At 34.8% G+C, this 24,016-nt stretch overlaps 3 protein-coding genes across 3 annotated transcripts; 2 read left to right on the top strand and 1 right to left on the bottom strand.

Annotated features, from left to right (window-relative positions):
* Positions 1-13,035: 13,035 nt before the first annotated feature.
* LOC113292753 (cytochrome P450 71B37-like) lies at positions 13,036-14,270 on the top strand. Its single transcript, XM_026541621.1, has 2 exons — positions 13,036-13,545; positions 14,088-14,270. The coding sequence occupies exons 1-2, from the start codon at positions 13,036-13,038 to the stop codon at positions 14,268-14,270; spliced, it is 693 nt and encodes a 230-aa protein (XP_026397406.1).
* Positions 14,271-14,388: 118 nt separating this feature from the next.
* On the top strand, positions 14,389-14,703 carry LOC113292750 (cytochrome P450 71B21-like). The gene has a single exon (XM_026541619.1). It carries the CDS (start codon positions 14,389-14,391, stop codon positions 14,701-14,703), a length of 315 nt encoding a protein of 104 aa, XP_026397404.1.
* Positions 14,704-22,155: 7,452 nt separating this feature from the next.
* LOC113292746 lies at positions 22,156-23,808 on the bottom strand. Its single transcript, XM_026541614.1, has 3 exons — positions 23,666-23,808; positions 22,713-23,052; positions 22,156-22,500 (listed from the first exon to the last, which is right to left on the bottom strand). The coding sequence occupies exons 1-3, from the start codon at positions 23,806-23,808 to the stop codon at positions 22,156-22,158; spliced, it is 828 nt and encodes a 275-aa protein (XP_026397399.1).
* Between the last annotated feature and the right edge of the window lie 208 nt (positions 23,809-24,016).

The following is a 24,016-nucleotide window of genomic DNA, read 5'->3' as shown; positions in this document are numbered from 1 at the left end:
CGCGATATTTGTTCATCTCAAAATATACTTATTGTCAAGAAACACATTCTTCACAAAAAATAGTTTTAGCCGTGAAATTTGTTCGTCTCAAAATATACTTATAGTGAAGAAACAAAATCATCACATAAATAGTGTTAGAAGCGAAATTTGTTCGCCACAAAATACAGTTATAGTGAAGAAACAAATACTTCACCTAAATAGTTTTAGCCGCAAAATATTTTTATCTCTGAAGAAATAATGATTTAGCAGCAGGATAAATTTAATCATCTCTAAAAAATAAAAAATCAATAGCAAAATTCAGTCGTCTCTGAAAACTAGTAGAGTTATCAATTAGGATTGTCTCTGTATGGTCATTTCAATAGCGAATCTCATCGTCTCCGAAACAATTCTACCTGCAAATATAGTAGTCTCCAAAAAAAGTTCACTGCCTCACCAGAACTATTTTCTCATCGAACCATCATCAAACCAAACTCATCACCATTTTTTTTTTGGTGACTAGCCTAGATTTAATATTAAAAAAAAAATTAATATAAATAAATAATATAAATTATAAATTGAATAAAAAATAATTGCCATTAAAATAAATTGTTTAAATAAAATCCAAACCAGAAAAATCCTAATAATTAAACTCTACCAATAAATAAACATCATTACTAGAAAAGAGAAAAAAAATACTAAGACTAAAACATTAATGTTGTTCAGTTCCATTAGCGGTAATATTGTTCAACCCGAGAGAACGTATCATCATATCCTGCATGTTTCTTATGACCTTTTCGCTGTCTTCCTTCATCTTTTTGAAGGCCTCATTCTGGGCGCGTATTTGCTCTTCCTGAGCTTGAATTCTATCAGCCTGCACTTGCAGCATTTCATGAATTTCTTCATTGTTAGAAACAGTGGTGGCAGAACGACGTCGTCTTTGCTTTTTCTTTAAAACCTGAGCACATACTTCTGCCTCTGTGGGTGGTGTAGCTCCCTCTTCACTGCCTTGCTGCATTATCTCATTCATCGTCTCCTATATAGAGATGCATGATAGAGAGAATAATTAGCAACTACACCAGAATGTCAAACCAGTAGGTTAATTCTAGTGATATAAAATTGTATAAGTAAGAAATTACAAAAACTTATTGGGTGTGGTGTGTTTCTGAATCCTATTGGTTTAGACATATACAACACAAACTGTAACACTAATACTGTCTATACTCACCCATTTGATGCGAGCTTCATCATAGATCCAAAGAACTTCGCCCGTTTCTTTATTGGTAGATGTATGGGTGTCATAGAATGTTTGAATGTCTCCTTCCTCGAATCCAGCTTTCCGTTTCTGTTTTACGCAGGAAATAAAAAAAAAGTGAGTTGATGCTGCAACAGAAAAAGAGTAAACACTAGACAATCACATTCCATATTCCATCCTAAGCTTCTAAAGGACTTAAAAAATTTATACATCTGCACAAACATCACTGTAAGAGAAAATCATATTCTTATTCATAAAGGAACATACCTCCGCCCTATGGACCACATGTGACTTAGAACCTCCACAATGGTTGAACGGAACAAATTTTCTAGGTTTTGCAACTGCTGCAGAGCGCTTCTGCAAATTTTAAATAAAGCAAAAGCAAATTAACAACTTACATAAAGACAATTAAAAACATGTTCCAAAAGAAGAAGATGATAAAGACAATACCAAAGAAGAAGATGATAAAGACAATACCTTGAAACTTTCACTGGAAAACACGTGGTCGCACAACCAGTCCCAATCTTCTAGCGACACGGTCTTATACGGCTTTTTCTTGGCCTCTTCATAAGTTCCAGCTTCTAAGAACAAATTAAAATGGATTGACATTTTATTCCTACGATTTGAGTACTTTGCGCCCATAGATTTAATTAAGAATTCCTTCACCAACGGCAAAGAAGTGTCCAAGATGAATTTATTCTGCAAAAACACTTTATTAGTATTCACCTATTAATTCTAACTGAAGTATTCTTAACAGAAATGCATTACCTTGAGTCTTTCAATCAACGCATCTCTCTCGCGCAGAGGTATTTTGGTCCATGACTTATATTGTAACGGGGCAAGCGAGCGAACAATCACCCCACACTTGCTTGCGAGTGGATTGGCATTTTCACAGTCCGGATTTCCTTCTAATTCGGAGAAGTTTACAGAAAGCTTCCCTTTGTTAGCTGCAATCAATGCATCCAGCTTCAGCCCTCGTGTCGGGCCCCTCACGTTCCTTGATGTTGTTGTTGTGCCTACAAAAGATCAATTTTATGGGAAGGTAATAAAGATAATGTGAATACTACAAAAGTGGTACTCTACAAGTATTTTATAACAAGGCATATTATGCAAAAGTGAGAGCAGTAAACACTAAAGTGATTAACAAGATGAAAAACAATTTGTTGTTCAACTTAGTTTTCAGACTCCAAGTAACAGAAAGAACTTTCAAACACTACTGCTATCAGTTAGAGAAGGAAGGGGCCAAGTAAGCTACCAAATCAACCTACTGACACATATACAAGGTGATCTGAGTTATTGAAAAACGAGAAAAACTTAAATAATCATATTTTGTGAGTGTTCCATTAACCTAGCTAAAAAAGGTTATAAATTGCAGACCTAAATTATGTTCTGTGATTGTTGCTGACTTAAAAGTGCTTAATGCTAATTTTAACTGTTTAAGTTACCAACTCAATTAAATAACGCTAACAAAGTCTCAGCTGGCACACAAAATTGTGAAGTCAATCAAGTTCCATATATAAGTATAAAAGGGATCAAAAACTACCCATCTAACTGTGGAGATTAATGAAGTAAAAGTCCAAAAAGAAGAGAAAGGGGAGAAGTAACAGGTACCCTCAGAAGATGATGTTGTTGAATCTAGTTGTTCATTATTGTTCACCATTTTTAACCTGGGCAATGAAACAACACCATGATTAAAAGAACATCCAAGAAACCCAACTACAGAATCAGGAATTCATGTTTGGGTGGGTTAAAAAAAACAATGGAAAAATAACAGCACCAACTGAACATATTCAAACAACCTACTTATGGAGGAAAAAAGTACAGATTACGAGGTCCTGAGCTATATGAAGTGGTGACATTTGATTGCATTACGGTACTCAATTATGGAGCAAAAATAGATAAATTACGGTACTCAACTACTGACTACCAAACTACACGAGAAATAGAAGAGGGATACTTTTAGGTCAATTTACATTAACAAAAAGAGAGATAAGCACAATGGATATTACGATTATTTGCTTATTCGTTCAGACAATTGATCAAACAATTAACTTACAGACTACTAAACAAAACAAAGTACAAAAATACAGCTTGTTCAGAGATACAAATTGATGAAACACTTTAAAATAATTTGAGAAAAACATCTTTATGTTCAATAAAACAATAAATCAAACAATTAACCTACTGAAATTAATGAAAGTTGATTGAAACAACTTTTTGTTCCATAGCACAAATAATCAAACATTAAATCTACAGAAATGCATAAAATAAAGTATACTTATATGGATTGAGCACTGCAGTGATTACTTGAGCTTTTAAATTTGGTAAAGGAATACAATTAAACAACAGAATACAAAGGGAACTCAAAGTCGCAGAACAAACCTTAAGCTAGAGTTCTGAAAATCCTTGAAGTTGGGATAACCAAGGGATAAAATCAGCCTGGAGAATAAAGAACTACAAAATCAGGGCTTTGCATATATGATTTAACATATAAAATTGAAGATTGATGTGAGATCTAGAAAAAAATTACCTTCAATTGGTATCTTGTGAGCAAAACTTGATAACTTTGGGACTGTATTTATAGAAGAGAAAATGGAAGATCAAGCGGGAAAAAATCCCTCCTAGCATTTTTTCCTTTTGAATTACATGGCGCCAAAAATAATTGAAGATTACCCAAAATCGAAATGGTTTCTTAGCTAGTTTTTCTCTGAAAATTAGGGTTTTTCTGTTTATCCATATCCTCTTTCCAAATAAGTGAATAATCTTCTCCTCATAAATCGAAAACTCAAATGCAAGATAATTGTTAAGAAAGGAAAATTTTCACCATTTGATCTGCTCCCCCACCCACGAATCAACCGTTCATCCCTCGAAAAATATACTGCAAATCTTTGGAAAAAAATCAGCTCAATCAAATCCTGATTAGTCAAATCCCTTCTACAATTATCTCTATATTTTAGGTACTCCATAACCAGAAAAAGGAAGTTTTCTGTTTAGAGAATCTGAGGGAAGAAAGAACGGAGAAAGAGATTTCGATGGAAAAAGGAGATCTCTCCAGCATATATTAGAGAATGATACACGGTGTAGCGAAGTGTCATGTAACAACATAACTCTTTAGTTATGAGCCGTTCAATCGTACCAGCAAACCTTTGCTATCGTTGATCAAACTGGGCTTATCGAAAATCTAGTATAGCGAAATTATATCCTGGTAAGGGAAATATGTATGCATCACGTTGTACCAAATTAAGATACAACACTATCCTAGATTCAGTAGCAACTTGCCAAGTGTTTGTCCTTTTAGCAAATTGTTTTGATTTTATTTATATGTCTATTGTGTAGTAGTAATACCTTGTGCTATATTTTTTTTTTTGGTATACAAAACCTTGTGCTATAAATATTCAAAATATGAGTAGATTGACACTAAAATATGGGTCAGGGAGCGTTTTCAGTAGGGAACCAATCTACCAATTTTAGAAAAATTCTTCTTGACCCCGCCAGGCGTTGCACCCGGGACCCGCCAGCGCGTCAAAGGCGCACCTCGTCGGAGATATATCGAAATTTGGTTTTCGAAATAACATCAAGTATATCTGAGACAATGCACATTTTTAATATCGAGCAAATGAAATTTGCAAGGGTTTTAATGTTACTGAGTAAATTTTAGGACATGTTGGACTTATAAACTTCGAGTTGGGGTGCATATTTCTTTACACTTGTGGTTGGAATTTATTTTAAGTGGCCACTTTCAGGATAGGAGGGAGATGAAATACTCAAATACTCAACTTCTCAATTGATGCAGGGCGGAAGCGTTGAATAAAATTAAAATCTAAAACCACATATTTCCGAGATACCACTCTCAAGGAAAATACTACTTTTCAATTAATCAAAATCTTCTCCTCTAATATCAAAACATGGAGCTCTTTATATAGATAACTCCTTATCAATTAATAACCAAATATTTTATTTAATTATTAAAAATACTTACTACCTTATCTAATGTATATTTTCTAAACTAATAAAATACTAAAATAAATACTATTAGATACTTCTAAAAGTTACCTAAATAATAAAAGAGAAAATATCTTAATTAATTAAATATTATTTGCTAAATAATAATAATAAATCAAAGAAAAATAACAATAAACGAGTATATTCACTTTCCCTAAATACTCCACCATTCTCCCCTTCTCAAAAAAAAATTCGCCCTCGAATTTTGGCAGTATTTGTAGTTGGGTAAATAATTCTTCGATGAAAATTCTTATAGTCCTTCAACTTAAATAATATTGACATAATTACTATTGAACCGGAAAATACCTGCGCATCGAAATAGTTAAGTTGATGTCGTTGATCCACCTGATTACATACTGCTTCAGGAGAATATGGACCAACATAACAAGAATATAACATGATCTCATCATTAGGGTAATCATCATAGATTGGTGGTAGATTCCAATCCACGGCAACATTATTTTTCTCAACCACAGAAAAAAAAAATGCCATCAAACCTTGGGATTTCAAGCTTTAATCCGGACTCCAACGAATCTCGTGGATCATGTGCAACTCCTTGAAATCCTTCTTCCTTGTCTCCAAGGAAGTTTTTTTGTTCATCACCGGTCACTTCCTCCACTCGCTGTAGGCTAGGACCATGATGGGGCTCTTGCTGATGATGCATTTCAGCCAATTGGAGGGTGAGCGCCTTAACCTTCCGTTCTAGATCATCTATTACCGCTTGCTCTTTATCATCACTGAGAGCGGCTCTTCGAACAACATCATAATTTCTTCCTCGAAACCTGATGCAGGAGCGTTACCTGTCTCTGAACCAACTGATGCAGGGCGGAAGCGTTGAATAAAATTAAAATCTAAAACCACATATTTCCGAGATACCACTCTCAAGGAAAATACTACTTTTCAATTAATCAAAATCTTCTCCTCTAATATCAAAACATGGAGCTCTTTATATAGATAACTCCTTATCAATTAATAACCAAATATTTTATTTAATTATTAAAAATACTTACTACCTTATCTAATGGATATTTTCTAAACTAATAAAATACTAAAATAAATACTATTAGATACTTCTAAAAGTTACCTAAATAATAAAAGAGAAAATATCTTAATTAATTAAATATTATTTGCTAAATAATAATAATAAATCAAAGAAAAATAACAATAAACGAGTATACTCACTTTCCCTAAATACTCCACCATTTAATGGTGGAGTATTTAGGGAAAGTGAATATACTCGTTTATTGTTATTTTTCTAATGGTGGAGGATATACTCGTTTATTGTTATTTTATTGTTATTTTCCGGTTCAATAGTAATTATGTCAATATTATTTAAGTTGAAGGACTATAAGAATTTTCATCGAAGAATTATTTACCCAACTACAAATACTGGCAAAATTCGAGGGCGAATTTTTTTTGAGAAGGGGAGAATGGTGGAGTATTTAGGGAAAGTGAATATACTCGTTTATTGTTATTTTTCTTTGATTTATTATTATTATTTAGCAAATAATATTTAATTAATTAAGATATTTTCTCTTTTATTATTTAGGTAACTTTTAGAAGTATCTAATAGTATTTATTTTAGTATTTTATTAGTTTAGAAAATATCCATTAGATAAGGTAGTAAGTATTTTTAATAATTAAATAAAATATTTGGTCATTAATTGATAAGGAGTTATCTATATAAAGAGCTCCATGTTTTGATATTAGAGGAGAAGATTTTGATTAATTGAAAAGTAGTATTTTCCTTGAGAGTGGTATCTCGGAAATATGTGGTTTTAGATTTTAATTTTATTCAACGCTTCCGCCCTGCATCATCAATCAAACGAAATTTGGACAAATTAGAGTGAAGTCTGAGGAAATTTTATGCATATGTAATGTTTTTGTTTTATTTATATATTATATGACCACATTTACGGTTGGAAGCCAATAAAGAACTCAACTTCTCGATAGAAAGAAATTTGGATATCAGAGAGATCTTGGAAAGATTATAGTGAGATTGTAGAATTACTCTAAGAAATAAGAAGATAACAAGGATATTTCAAACCGAGTTAACAAGTTTTTATCACACCGAAAAAATTTGGAGTTGGGATGTACGTTCTTGGGTTAAAAGATAAATTTTCGCACAGTACTACATTTATTCTTGTATTTAACTTTGAATTTGGCGTAAATTTCGAGTCACGAAGAAAAATTTAATTATAGATAATAGTGTTTTGGGTACATGTACAAGATATTTTTAAAATTGAGGCCATATAAACATATGTTTTAATATGTTCTTTCATATATGTTGAATAAAAAGGGGGATCACTTTTGTCAGTGATTTGAATTTGGCGACTGCCAACCATAGAGTTTTAATAATAAACAACCAAAATTAGCGATTTCCAACCATTATTCACCTTATCAAGTACCAATGTCATAACGGCCTCAAAATACAAGATCGATACAATGCGTCAATGATACTGAGTTACAACAACATAAAGTGATTTGATATATAAAAAAACCAAGCATATTTGTGCAATCAAGGTTTGTCATCCTTTAGCAAACTGAAATTTGTGTATATTAAATGGTCGTTTTAGTTGTGGGAGGCCGATGGGAACACAACTTCTCGATCAGAAGAAACTGGAAAAACTAAAGTGAAAATGGAAAATTTATAACAAAATTGTAGGATCGCAAGTGTAGTCCTATTTTTATTTCAGACAGTAAAATATATTAAAATAAAACCCTAGTTTTTTCTACAATCCAGCGCGCCTTTGGCGCGTGAACATCCGATGATTTATCTGAAATTCCTGGAGGACCGCTAGCTCTTAGAGAAAATGCATTTTGATACTAAGCAAATGATCTTGTGCAAGTATTTTAAGATACCCGGTGCATTTTAGGACGTGCTAACAAATTTCAAGTGCGCACTGATAAATCTCGAGTTGGAAAGTAAATTTTTAAATCACCTAGAGATTATATTACACTTGTGGTTGCAATTTGTATTAAGTGGCGAGTTCACAAATATAAAGCCGTGTTAACAAATTTTAGTTACACCGGAAATTTTAGGGTTGGTATTTAAATTCTTGATTCACAAGATAAATTTTAACTTGGTAATACATTTATGCTTATAGTTAACTTAAATTTAAATTTGATGAAAAAACGAGTCACAAAGAAAATTTTGGTTCAAATAACAATATACTCTGTGTATATATATATATATGCATAATGACCACTTACGGATGCAGAATGTTGAAGTAGTCAACTTCTCAATCAAAAGAAATGTAAGGGTACTTTCCCATAACTCTACATTAGATGGCTCCACTCTCGGAAATGTAAGGGTTACTAACTCCCCAAGTTAGTCTTTTCTTAAGAAGGCTATTATTTGGGCGTCACACTCCAATAGAGGGGCTTCACTTGTATTTTTAATGTCCAAAAAAGTGGTTATGGGATATCCTAACACATATACAAAATATCTAGATTACCCTTTAACTAGAAGTGATTTTACGTCCAGGTATGGATTAATTCCAATCGTAGAATTTTATTTGCATGTAATTTTACGTCCAGGTTTGGATTAATTCCAACCTAGAAGCTCATTTTACGTCCAGGTTTCTTTTAATTCCAACCGTAGAATCCGATTTTACGTCCAGTTTTCTTTTAATCCCAACCGTAGAAGTGATTTTACGTCAAGGTTTGAATTAATTCCAACTGCAGAATTTTATTTGCATGTAGTTTTACGTCCAGGTTTGAATTAGTTTCAACCATAGAAGCTCATTTTACGTCCAGGTTCCTTTTAATTCCAACCGTAGAAGTAATTTTACGTACAGGTTTGGAATATTTCCAACCGTAGAAGTAATTTTTCGTCTAGATTTGGATTATTTCCAACCGTAGAAGTTTATTTTACGGCCAGTTTTTCTTCCCACAAAAAATTTGTCCCAGAATTCACCAAGTATACAAAAAAATTCATTAATTTAATTTTTATCTAATTAAATTAAATTAAAATTAACTAAATAAGGGTTGTTTAGTCATTAAAAAATTATTTGAGATAAGGGGTTTTTGATATTACTTATGGATGACCCGTTTTTGTCCTATTAGGTGACGCCCCTCTAATGGAATGTGACCCTCCAATAATAGCCTTCTTTCTTAATGCACTTAACTTACAAAAAAAAATAAAAAATGTGATTCACTAAAAAAAATAAAAAATAAAAAATGCTTCAAAAAATAAATCTAAAAAGAAGATATTTTGCCCAGGTAAGAATTTACTACGATCCATCCAAGTTAGTTTAGGCATACCAAGGCTCCATGTGGGTCTCTTGGATAACTGAACGGTTTAGTAACTATGGAGCAACTTATTATACTAAGTTTGGATACACCATGTTATAACCCAACGGAGTCTCCCATATGCCTAGTTTCTAGGGCTTTCATAGAAAAAGGGAAAAATGGAAATCTCTTCTTTCTTCTCTGTTCTTCCGTAAAATAAATAAAACGAAATCGAAATCGATGATGAATGGGTAAGATGGGTAGGAATCGAAGACATTCTGCTGATTTCAGGTATGATTCGGTTAGTTATGCGCTTAATTTTGATGAAGGTGTTTCTGATGATATGCATCCTGATTATTATCAAGATCAGTTTCCTATGAGAAATTTTTCTTCACGATTACCTGCTTCTCCACCGGATACTCCATCCGCAAAAGTGTTTATGATGATATGCATCCTGATGAGTTCAGAGTCCCATGCTTTTATTTAAAGAATGATTAAAACAAGTGTAGCTCATGGAATGAACGTTTCAGAGAGGGACTCCACTGGAGTGTCGTATGTGTATTTCAGATTCTATGCGATTAACTTTTCTGTTTTAAAATATAGGGAACACTTGAAGAAGTTTAAAGAAGAGACGAATAATTATAACTTGATGTCACAACGGCAACAAAAAGAGTTTCCTGATTGGTTTAAGAATCGGGTATGTGGAAAATTTCATTGTCTGAAGTTTTAATACATTATGATCTCTGTTGTATATTTATTCACGTAGTCTTTTTCAAACAATTTGCAGATGTTTGATTTGCGTTCTATCAATTCACCGGAAGCTACTGACGAATTGTATTCATTGGCTTTGGGGTTTGAGTTACGAGCAAACTCATATTCATCTTGTAACCTGAATGGAGTTCGGTATCATACGAAACAACATGAAGATCGCCGAACAACCCAAAATAGTGGATTGGTAGTTGATTCAGTATTTGAAGGCAAGGAAATTGAGTTTTATGGTACATTATGTGTTGTTATTGAGGTAAAATACCTGAACAATTATAGGGTTGTGTTATTCAAGTGTGACTGGTTCGATTTGACTCCACGGAAGAAAAATCTTAAAACAAATTATGATTTGACATGTTTAAATGTGAGTAGTACGTGGTATCAGAAAGACCCATATGTTATCGCATCGGACGCACGGCAAGTGTTCTACCTGGATGATCATAAATTCGGAGCAGACTGGAAAGTGGTTCAAAAGATGCATCACAGACATATATGGGATTTGCCTGAAATGGATGATGATGCTTATGAAGAAGAAGAAGAAGAAGAAGATGTTTATCAACAAACTGGAGATGTAACATCATCAGTCATACAAGAAGATAATAATGTTGGACTAGATGAACTTCATAGAGATGATGTGGAGGAAGAGTTGGTAGATGCAGAGATTGTATGTGCAGTTGATATTGACGTGGATGATGCTGATGTCGAGGAAGAAGATGAGACATTGGTTGATTATAATGACTCAGAGGTGGATGAGGAAGACAATGAGACAGTTGACAATGATACAGATTTAGAGGATTAGTTATTTGCATTTTATTTACTTAAAAATAGTTGTTTGGTTTGATAATTATTTTGATGAGAACAACAGCTCTCTATCTTTCAATGATTCAAAGATTGTTTTTTTTTTCTTTTTAACAAAGGGATTGGTTATTTTAGTAGTTGGTTGGATTTCAATATTCTGTCTCAAATTCAATTTTTTTTTTCTAATGCAGTCTGGGCATCCACTTTATTCATGTGTTTTTTGTGTCTTTTCTGTTCTCCTTGTGCATGGTGATCTTTTCTGTTGGCATAACTTAAGGTGCTCGTTTCCCCGGTTTAAACTTGAAATGGCAAAACACAAAATTGTTGTCCAGGAAAAGGAAGGCTCGTTGCACCCAATCTTATAGAATCAGCCTTTGGTTTATAGAGCAGCCTTTTCGATCTTTTCCCATTAAACGACGTAAACAAATGACGACTTGTATGTTTCCCCTAATGAAAAATTACTACGACAAGTGAATTGATTCTCTCTAATTTATTACATTATTTTTAAGTATTATGTTTTACATGATAAAATATATTGTTACCACAAACTTATTCTTTAGCAGCTACGTATTTTTTTATCACCATAAAAAAATCTTGGTGACAACATTTCAGTAATCACTGAAATCACGAACTGCGGTGAAGTTATAGTGTCACTGAAAATGACTAAAGCGACAAAATCTAGTTCGTTGCGAATGTTCTGTCTCGTGACGATTAGAAGTTGTTACTATATAAATATTTGCAACCAAACAAGCTGATGCTCACTAAAAATAAATATAGCGTCGAACATTTAGTTTCGTCACTATAAAATTAGCTAGTGACGAATTAATTTTGTCAGTATAAACATTTCTTTTGTAACGAAATTTATAGATTATCACCAAAAATATTTTATGTCAATTTTTTAGCATCATCACAATAGCATTGAATGGTGACAAACATATATAATCACAAGAAATTCATTAGTCACTAGACATTATTTCGTCTCTAAATAAGGTCACTAAAAACTTATTAGTGACGAAATCGAGTCTCGTTGCTGAAAACCGAACAACAGTGACAAAAATTAATTTGGTCACAATAACTAAGCTTCAACGATGAAATATTCTTCGCCGCAAAAACTATCGTCACCAAAGCAATGTTTTCTTGTAGTGGTTCTCTCGCGCGTTAAGAAAATGAATGAATCTCGCGCACTAACAAAATGTGTTGTGCGATATTTTGTCCCTACAATGTGCTAATATTTTGACGTATTTTTCTAACACGAACGAATTTACACCTCTAGGTATACACATGCAAAGGAACGTGTAAGCAAAAACATCGAGCTATTAGATATCTATCTAATCTGGAGTCATGAAAGAGTTATAAATTGGCAAATTGATTGCCGATGGATCATGGATTATTACGCATATAACAGCCAGGTTGTGCCATACTCGTTACGGTTACACTTCAAGGACAGAAATAGCAACAAAGTGCGGAATTCCTGTGTTTTTGCTTTTAGGGGGTCAACCCCAGATTACAATATCATTGGCGGGCAACGTAGGAAAATCTTACGTTAATTACTTACGCTACAAGCTAGTCAACAAAATATTTAAAGAAAAAATAAACGGAAAAAATTTCCCCATTAATAATTGAAGATTTAATAATACGTAGGTTTGGATTGGTACGTAGACTTTCTTTTTAGGAGAATCTTCAGAATTTATCTATATAAATGAATACCTGGCTTAGTAGCACGGCACCATTATCCTTGCTCATCCATAAGAAGAACCTCATCTTAGTGTCTTCTTAATTCACAACAAAGGGAATAATAGTCTCATTTAATTTAAGCTACAAGCATGGAGATTGTTTCTTACGATTTCCTTTTACTCTTCTCTCTTATTCTCATTCCTCTATATTTTCTCATTACAATCAAAAACAGAAACTATGGCTGTCAAACCAAATCTAAATTTCCACCTGGTCCTCCCAAACTTCCAATCATTGGTAATTCACATCAACTTATAAAAAAGCCTTATGAAGCAATGGCAACGCTATCTAAAATATACGGTCCAGTCATGTATCTCCAATATGGTCGTGTACCAACAGTAGTAATCTCATCTGTTGAGGCTGCCGAACAAGTCCTGAAAACACAAGATGCTGAGTTTTGTAATAGACTTCGACTTGCTAGACGAAAACGCCTTTCATATAATTACGTAGATATGGTTTTTGCACCTTATGGAGAGTATTGGAGAGAAATTCGAAAAGTCTGCGTCCTTGAACTTTTGAGTGCAAAAAGGGTGCAATCTTTTAAGGCAGTCAGGGCGGAGGAAATTGATGTTTTGATTAATTCCATATCATCATGTTCTTCAAATACTACTACTGTCAACCTTTTTGAAAAGGCAACAACCTTTACTCATAAAACAATCTGTAAGATTGCTTTGGGTAGCACAGCTTGTCAAACTAGGAGTACATTTGATAATGGAGGACTTACCAAACTTCTTCGTGAAGTCGCTGCTGTGACTAGTTTATCTGCATCTGATTTCTTTCCAAAGGTAAGTTGGATTATTGATAGGGTCACTGGATTCCATAGCAAAGTAGAAAAATGCTTTCATGATTTGGACAATTTCTTACAAGAAATCATAGACGAGCATGACAACCCAGATCGAGTGAAACTGCAGCACGAAGATATCATAGACGTTTTTCTTAAATAAAGAAGGCTCAGACGAGTACAATTCGTCTCACTAATGACCATATCAAAGCAATCGTTGTGGTAATTTCTTTTCTTTTTCTCTTTTCTCTACTTAGTCAGGGACCAGGGTAGCAGTTTTTTTTCCCAAAGGTGCATGAAGTTTTTAAGAAAATTAGCGAACACTAGCTTGGGGATTCAAAAATCTAATACCAAGAATGATTGGGCGACTGTGCTAACCCATTTGACCTGGTTTAGTTACTATGGTAGTCCTATTTTTATTTTATAAAAATCTTGAGTATTAGAAACTTTTTTTCTTCTTTTGTTTTTTCGTTCTTGGTTTTTATAGTTCTAATAAACTTACGAATCATATTTATGGTTTTTTATTTTTTGTTTGAAAATTTACAGAATGTATATCTTGGTGGCGTGGACTCAACAGCTGTAATAATAAATTGGGCAATGACAGAACTGGTTAAGAATCCGAAAGCAATGAAGAAAGTTCAAGAAGAGGTTAGAAATCATGTCGGGTCGAAAGGAAAAGCAGAAGAATCTGATCTTGATAAACTCCAATACTTAAAAAATGCTAGTTAAGGAAACTCTAAGGTTGCATCCAATAGCTTCATTATTTCTAAGAGAAACCTCGAAACACTGTAAAATTGATGGTTACGACATATACCCCAAAACATGGGTCGTAATAAATACATGGACCATGGGTAGAAATCCGGAGTATTGGAAAAATCCAGAAGAATTTTTTCCAGAGAGGTTCAAAGATAGCTCCATCGATTTCTCGGGGAATCAGAATTTTGAATACACGCCTTTTGGGGGAGGTCGTCGGATTTGCCCTGGAATGAACACGGCAGTTGTGTTAGTAGAGCTTGTCCTCGCCAACGTATTGTACAGTTTCGATTGGGAATTTCCGAAAGGATTAAAGAACGACTTAAACAAGGAGGAGCTAGCAGGCCTAGGAAGTAGATATCCACTTGATCTTGTACCCATCAAGCATGTGGTCAAGAAATCTGAATAATGTGGTTAATGTTTATGCGACATGTGTCTGCTTGGTGTTAAACAATTATTATGCATGATATTGCATGAGTGATTGTGTGCTAAAATATACTGCATGCTATTATATGGGTGATGGGTGCTAAACATATAAAGTGTGATTCCTTTTGTTTTATTACTGGCATATTTATAATTGTTTTGGTGCAACTCAACATACCATTTAATTTTGGCTTCTCTTAAATATAACCCACACATTTATTTAGCATTTTATATATTTTTGGTGCTTGTCAAAACCTATCTAGTCGGTAAATTCACCAACCTAATATTTGTTTTAGGTTTTCATATATACATAATCGACCACCTAGTTTTTAATGTTGGATTCCTTTAGTTTTGTTTATTATGTATCTGCCTAATTGATTTGGTGGTGGGCTTGTAATAATACCTAATCCTTTTTGTCACTTGCTGTTACAGAGGAGTATAAGTGCACAAGGTTAATTGGGCGGACCGACTGGAGGGTCCGAAGAAAAGAAATATAAAAAGTATAACCTAATTTAAATGTGCAATTTGATGAAAATACTAGAAATGAGTTTCATAATTTGCACGTTATAATTCCAAAATGTCCCTCTTTTCTAGCCTCGCGTCATTAGGGATGATCCTGAAAGAATTAGGGGCGACATAAAAAGACAAAAAAGGTCACCCAAACCTAAATTCAGGCCATCTTTTATCTACGATTTTTCTAAATGGTAAATATGCCCTCAACAAATCGGTAGATAAAACTACAATCGGTAGTTATATTTTGTGTCTCTCGTTTTTTCCTACAAACCCTCTAATCGGTAGTCATATCTATAATCGGGTATGTAGGTGTACACAATCGGTTGATAATCTTATAATCGGTAGACTACGTGTACACAATCAGTGGATAATCTGATAATCGTTAGTGTCGGTGTGGACAATCAGGTGTTTTATCATGCTACATTATTTCCCGATTCTGAAGTTGCCCCAAAATTGAAATTGGAAGAAAACTCAAGTTTTCGAGTTTGGGAACTAAAATAATCGGTAGAATAGGAGTCAACTTTTCTCTCGTCTACGTAGTTTCCCCAAAAATGAAATTTGAAAAGAAAAAAACTCAAGTTTTAGAATTTGGGAACTTAAATAATCGGTAGCCTAACAAAGGTCATCAAAACTACCGATGATAAACCCCACGTAAATTGGTAGTCCGAATATAAGGGTTTTTTTTTGTACAAAACAACTGTGAAATGAAACCACCATAATCAGTATAAAACCTTCATAGTTGCACTATCGATTATGGACCTGTCTGACAAAAAATTCGAAAATTCACCAGAATTGGTAGTTAAGGTAGACAATGTTACTACCGATTCTGCAAATATATGGCCAATTTTTGAAAATTTACCAGAATCGGTAGATAGGTTTAATATTTAGCCTCCAATTATAGGCAAAAAAAATAGCAGTTTAAGACAATCAGGTAATAAACGTAACGCAAAATATATTCATAATCCATAAACCTTAAGAAAGACATAATCCGACACAAATTTTGAAATCCATAAAGTAAAAAAAAAACATTGAGAGTTTATTTGTTCCTCTTTGCTTTCACTTTACGACCTTTTGAACCTGCACGACCACCATGACTTGGATTACCATCATTATCACCTTCCTGTTCAGCCACATTAGTTTCATCATCTGGGACTTTACCTTGAGTGCTCGATGAGGACCGAGATGTTTTATTCACCTTTGTTGCTGATTTCTTGCCTTTTTCCCCAAATCGAGCTACATATTCTTCGTTGTCAAGGTTATCAATTAACTCATGATGCTCTTTTAGCTTCTCAATTGGCACAGGCTCTCCGGAATGTATACATCCAATGCACCATTTGGATAATTGCCTCAACCTGCTCCGTTGTTTCAATACATAACATATCATCAAACGACTATTATTAAGATATTGGTCCATAATATTAAAATAAAAAAATAAAAATAATACTCACAAATCTATCATAACCAGATGGTATTTGTTTGAAGATACTCCTATAAGGGGCTGCGTCCAATGTACTCTTCTTTTTGAGATCACGGATTACATGGTAGGTTCAGAAACCTACAATAAAAATACTGCAAGTGCACAACATCTAACTAGTAGACAATGGCAAGTACGGGTCGTTCCCACGAGGAGTGTGAAATACTCTACCAACTAATACCAAAAACTAAGTAATCAAAAATATGATGTTTTTGAGAGTTTTCAGAAATTCGGACAAAATGAAATAATAAAAACAGAGACGTAATCAAAATGAGAAAGGGTTATTAGGGTTTTCGATACCTGGCCAACTATATTTCATCATTGTGGTTTCTGATACATTGAAATACCAGGCCAACCCCATTTTATAATTGTGGTTTCTGATACATGGAAATTACCAGGCTAACCCCATTTAATATTTGTGGTTGCTGATACATGGAGATACCAGGCCAACCCCATTTCATCATTGTGGCTGCTGATATATAGAAATACCATGCCAGCATAATAAGTGCTGTTGATATATAGAAATACCAGGCCAGCATAATAAGTGTTGCTGATATATAAAAATACCAGGCCAGCATAATAAGCGCTGCTGATATATAGAAATACCAGGCCAGCATAATTGATCATTGTGGTTGCTGATACATGGAAATACCAGGCCAACCACATTTCATCATTGTGGTTGCTGATATATGGAAGTACCAGGCCAACCACATTGTGCCATTTTCGTCGCAAACACCATTAAGCCTCACATTTTGCTGTTTATTCGCTAGATGATCGAATTCACTTGTACTTTCTACAAAAGCACTAAAATAGTATTAGTAACTAAAATATTGGATCATAGCTAATATAAATATGGGTATAAAATGTAGCATTTATATGCTTATCAACACCCGCACACTTATATTTTGCTAGTCCTCGAGCAAAACAAAGATTTTTTTTTTTAACTCATAATTCCTAATGAAAACTCCACTCCCCCACACTTAAACATTACATTTCCTCAATGTAATTGAGTCATCCAACGTAGAAATTAAGGTGAGAATTCTAATATACCATATGCAAAAACTACACAAATAAAAATAAAAGATACAGTGAAGGGAACAAATCTGATGGGTTGACTCCCATGAAGCAAAAGTTATTTGTTTCCCTGCTTCCCAGTACCACGTTCTCAAAAAAAAAATTGAGGTTGGTACCCCAAAATAAACTGCCACTCATATATATAGAGTCTGAAAAGTTGGGTATCAACCCAACTAGTCCTGTCGGCTGAAAATATGCACCTGCAAACACTATATTCATCCAAAAATATATGTGAACCCATTCCCCCTATCAAAATAATATTTAGTAATTAATCCATGCATTGTCGAGATATGTAAATCATTCACACAATGAGATATAAATTGTTCAATAGCTTCTTGCTGAGGTGCATGCCCTAAATCAGGCTCTAAATCAGCGGAAATAACTTCCACGGATATTGATTCAAATTCAACAAAATGAAACACACAAACAGATGTTGGCTCAAATTCATCCGTGGAACAAGGGCTCAATGGAGCAATAATATCATGACTAATAGACCCATTCTCATCCACAATGGTTTCATTATTAATATCACCAAGATGAAAACAATCATAACTTGATAGATTAAGGGTCAAAGTCGGAGCTTTATCGACTGATGGAACTAGTCGAAGCTCGGGTAAAACTAGAGGTTCTATCTTGGGCTTCCATTTATTAGTGTCTAGCAGTGGTGTGGAGACTAATAAGGCATTGACTTCAAAAATAACACTATCATCATCAAAATCATACCCAAAATGAGCTAAACAAACCTCTAGTGGATCTTCCAAGTGGCTCTTGCAAAGGCTTTGCGAGTACATCTTTTCGCCTGTAGCACTTCAGACTAAGGTACCTGGAAAATATTCAAACAAACTGCGTAAAAAGAACTAAAAGAAATCTAAAAGAAAAAGAAAAATAAATTACATACAAAAAATAAAAATAAGTTATATACAAAAATTGATATCAATCAGAGTGTATTATGCAATCACTCCCCGGCAGCGGCGTCAAAAACTTAATAGGTTGGGTAACCTACAATAAAAATACTGCAAGTGCACAGTGTCTAACTAGTATACAATGGAAAGTACAGGTCGTTCCCATGAGGAGTGCGAAATACTCTACCAACTAATACCAAAAACTAAGTAATCAACAATATGATGTTTTTGAGAGTTTTCAGAAATTCGGACAAAATGAAATAATAAAAACAAAAACGTAATCAAAATGAGAAAGGGTTATTAGGGTTTTCGATTTCCACCAATTCAATCATATCAACTCTACTAATCTCTATTTATTACTCAAGACAAATTTCGAAATTATTCTCATGTCTCGGAAGATGGTATGTTAAGTTCTAAATTATAAAGTTTCTCCGCTGTAATTTCCTTCGCTTCTTAGGTAGCGATTTTAAAGCATTATCTATCAATCCTAAAGCATACCACGTCAAAAGACTTAATTCAAGCACGAAATATCAATTGAAAAACGTACATAATCAAGATAATCACATAATCGATTAAATACCAAGCTATATGAAGAGAAATTACTAGTCAATGAATTATTATTAGAAATATCATCGTAGAGTTTATAAAACTAAATTGGCTTCTATGTAAAACCTAACATGGCTCTAGCTAGACATGGCTTTCTCAAAAGCCATAAACATATCTAAATCAAACCAGCTAAGCGAAAATGAAATCGAGAGAATAAAACTTCAAACCCTCGTCTTCTCCGCGGCGCTCGGCTCTGTAGCGGCAATTTTCAGTTCCCGGAGACCCCTTTCTGTTCTTCAATCCTCCTCTTTATACTCTGCTACCGAGAGTCTAATACAACCTAGCAGAATCGCAAGGCCCAGTCCACTGCGGTCCATCAAACTAATGTCCAACTTCAGGCCCTCTCTAATCTCCGGCCACAGCACCTAACTCCAAATTCTATTCGTCTTCTATTCTCTTAAACAACAGCACTAGAGACGCATAAAACCAACCACCGATCAAACACAGTCCAAGTATATTCCCGTGACCATCCAAGCACCACCAACTTCCAGCTCTCTATCTCCGGTACACCACCAGCCAAAATGACTTCACTTTTGCAAATTTAGAGCATCCATCCCCCATCAGTTCATCTCAGGCAGCTGCGATCCTCTCTTCCTAGCCCTCAACATTTCCCACCATCGAGACTATTTAACAACACTAGAACCCCATAATTCATTCATGCGCTGTTACAGACACCATCCATCACCATCATATCATCGATCTTGAGAACTTTTTCATCCTAGTTTCTCGATCAACCACGGCAACCATGGAAGCACACATTTCTTCTTTACTTGCTTTACGAAAATCATCATCTGCATTTCCAACTTGGCATCAAATAATTGATAAATGCACCATTGCCTTCCACTTAAGTGAACCCACCGAGATGGCCAACCAACGTATGAATGTCTCCACTTTCTCCATTCATCACTCTGGAGTTCACTAGCACGCTGTAAGGACCATCAGTTTTGTATTCATGCACAGTACCAAACTCATTTGAACTATTAACCCATGCCGAGATTGGGTAAAACCCATCATAGTACGATAACCTCATTGTTGCTGCACTTCTCATTAGCATTTCCAGCCAAAACTTTCAATCTTCCTGCGACTCGAAGGCTTCAACAACCACCTAACTTCAGTTGACTGCACTTCAGGCCAAGAGACCCAAATCCACCAGCATCACACTAACCGAAAGCACCACTGCATCGGAAACCAAAATCCACCTTCATTCTGTCCTCGAACCTCCATCGTACTCGAACTCAGGTGCCTGGAAATGAACATAACATGCATTACGTGTTCATATTCAATGTCTCTCTGCAAATCTCCTAAAACCTGCCAACATTTCTGCTCTTCCCTGGATGAGAGTACCACCTGCTCTCACTCATTTGTTTCTCTTAGTGGACTGAAGTGTCTGCATAAAAGTAAAAGTATGAAGTTCTTTGTTTGATATGCCACTATCTCTGGCTGTGCGGAGGCTTAAGTGGAACAACATCATAACTGTTGTCTTGACAGCCCACCGTCTCATTCATTAAGCTCTGTCTCCTTCGGTTCACACCCTTGGGCCTCTGGAAGTGAAATATCTTCCATGTTGCTGATATATGGAGATACCAGGCCAACTACATTTCATCATTGTGGTTGCTGATACATGGAAATATCAGGCCAACCCCATTTCATAATTGTGGTTGCTGATACATGGAAATACCAGGCCAGCCACATTTAATATTTGTGGTTGCTGATAAATGGAGATACCAGGCCAACTCCATTTCATCACTGTGGATGCTAATATATAGAAATACCATGCCAGCATAATAAGTGCTGCTGATATATAGAAATACCAGGCCAACATAATAAGTGATGCTGATATATAGAAATACCAGGACAACATAATTGATCATTGTGGTTGCTGATACATGGAGATACCAGGCCAACTCCATTTCATCACTATGGCTGCTAATATATAGAAATACCATGCCAGCATAATAAGTGTTGCTGATATATAGAAATTCCAGGCCAGCATAATAAGTGCTGCTGATATATAGAAATACCAGGACAACATAATTGATCATTGTGGTTGCTGATACATGGAAATACCAGGCCAACCACATTTCATCATTGTGGTTGCTGATATATGGAAGTACCAGGCCAACCACATTGTGCCATTTTCGTCGCAAACACCATTAAGTCTCACATTTTGTTGTTTATTCGCTGCATGATCGAATTCACTTGTACTTTCTGCAAAAGCACTATAATAATATTAGTAACTAAAATATTGTGTCATAGTTAATATAAATATGGGTATAAAATGTAGCATTTACATGCTTATCATTACATGAAGATGAGAAACATTCGGGTACTATTCCATATACCCTGGAGAAGTTTCATAACCTTGGTTGACGTGTATTACAGGTTTGATACAGAAATCCATCCTTCTATCTAAGTATTAGAAAATTGTTTTTTCAATTGGAAAGAGAGAAAACAGAATCGCACTAAGTATGGTTCAATAAAGTTAATCAAAATACCTGTGGTAGACTCACGTTCCCGGCAATTTGGCTAGTTCCAAGCCTCAAAGCCTTTCTCAGCTCTTCCATCAACCACGCATGGCATGCCGCGCCCCGTGAGTATTCTTTCACTTTATTCAGAGGATGCAGTAGTTGTAAAAGGTTGGCGTCAACCCTGTTGACACTGACATTGGGGAAATGACACATCCCAATACACATAGAAGATATGTGGTGGCCGCATAGTTCACTTGGTCATCAGTTAAAGTTCCTTCCTATTCTTTCTTCAAGGTGCCCATGAACATATCCATCAGATTACCCATGTTAAACTGTCTAATTTTATAAGAAGCGCACCTGTCAAATTTAACTTTTGATGTCGCTACATCCAAAAAAAAACACTAATTAGTTAGCTCATAAAGTTTTTCCCACCTTAACAGCTTTGTGTACTCATACTTAACAGCTGTGCCATGGTCAGCCAGTCTAAGAATCTGCACAACATCATCTGGGGTAATCATAATTTCACCAAAAGGCATATGGAAGGTGTCGTTCTCAGGATACAACCTCTCAAAAAACTCCGATATAGCCACCCGGTCATGTTCCAACATTGAATTCTCGGCAGCACTAGCTAACCCCGAGTTGGCTATAATTGTCTTGAACCTTTCATATTCACCGTCTAAAGGACAATCCATCATTTTTGTTGGTGCGGCGGTGGGTTTGAGTAGACGAACCGCATCAGAATGATACTATTAAACACACGACAAATTAAAAAAAAAATTAACCTAAACCTATAACCCTTAATACCATCACGAAGAAAAAAACAATACATTAATAGAAGGGATATGATTATTACCTCGGTTTCATAAATTTATTTGGCCCATGAGTCTTTGTATCCGAATAATAATTCTCTCCCATGCTGCGGTATCCCTAGGATTTGACCTTCAGGGATATTCTTCACCTTCAAATGTTGTCGGAAAAGGTGTTTTCCTTTCTTAGCGATTTCCTTCTTTACAACTTCTTCTTCTTCTTGCGTACCGCTAGGTTGTCCTTCTTCTTGTTCTCTAGCTTCAGGTTGAACACTTGGTTGAATATCTTCCTGTATTTGTGGAGCACTTGGTTCAATAATTTCTTGAACTTGCGGAGCACTTGGTTCTATACCTTCTTGTCTTCCATCTTGAGCACTTGAATTTACTCTAGCAGTCCTTACTCTCCTTCCACTACCTGTCACTTTCTTACGACCTTCTCTCCTTGCACTATCTGAGGCAATTACATCCCCAGCTTTCTTACCTCGTCTATCCCTAAGCAACAAAATAAAGTACAATAGGTTCGTAAGTTAAATTAAACAAATATATCCGAATATACAAAATAGGAAGTTAACCTAAAAACATTTTTCCGAATATACATAATCGGAGGTTAACCTAAAAACCCATTACCGAATATACTTATCGGTAGTATAAGTTCAACATTAACGCACGAATAAAAATAATCGGAGAAAAAAGGAAATTTTTTTACCTCCGAAACTTCTTAAGTTGTAACTAATCGGAAGAAAATAATCAAACATATCTACCGAATACTTACTCTAAACAATCGGAAGGAAATGATCTGCAAAATATCTACCGAATACTGAGTCTCTACAACTTCTAATCCTCTACTACATTCGGAAGTTAATAAAATTATAAACGTACGATTATATAAATATTAGGGTTCAATGTGGAACAAGGTTCTATAATCGGTAGGAAACCTATAATTTTTGCACCCGAATATGGGAAATGCTCTTGAGGAAGGAAGAACACGATCATATTCGGAAGAAAAAAAAAAGTTTAAACTACCGATTCTAGGTTATAACTGAAAACCCAGAAAAATAAAATCATGTATTCGTCGAATTGAAGCATTGGAAATAAAAAAAATAACAAAATCTTACCTAATGGTGCAATTTTAAGTTCCTTGAGAGTTTGGATATTAGAATCATCAATAACAAGGACTTCATCTTCTTCGCGTTGTTCCTCATTTTCCATTACAATCTCTTTAGCCTTTCCGGGTTCCTTAGTTTTCATCTTTATAGAGAATAATCGACAATGATTATATTCTACGATTGACGAAACTATGCGTTGAAGTGGGGTTGAACGATGAAAAAATGAGTTTTTTCCTCTCTGCAATAGAGAAGAGGAAAAAGAAGAAGAGTTTGAAAATTTTGGAAAGCGTTTTACATTGGTCTTATCAGTCAAAGATAATAATCGGTAGTTTAGTCACCTACTAATTATC

Source organism: Papaver somniferum, chromosome 7, assembly GCF_003573695.1.
Source record: "Papaver somniferum cultivar HN1 chromosome 7, ASM357369v1, whole genome shotgun sequence".
NCBI classification, from domain to species: Eukaryota; Viridiplantae; Streptophyta; class Magnoliopsida; order Ranunculales; family Papaveraceae; genus Papaver; species Papaver somniferum.
Note: the sequence above shows the minus strand (reverse complement) of the source record. Positions and strands in the feature narration are given on the sequence as shown.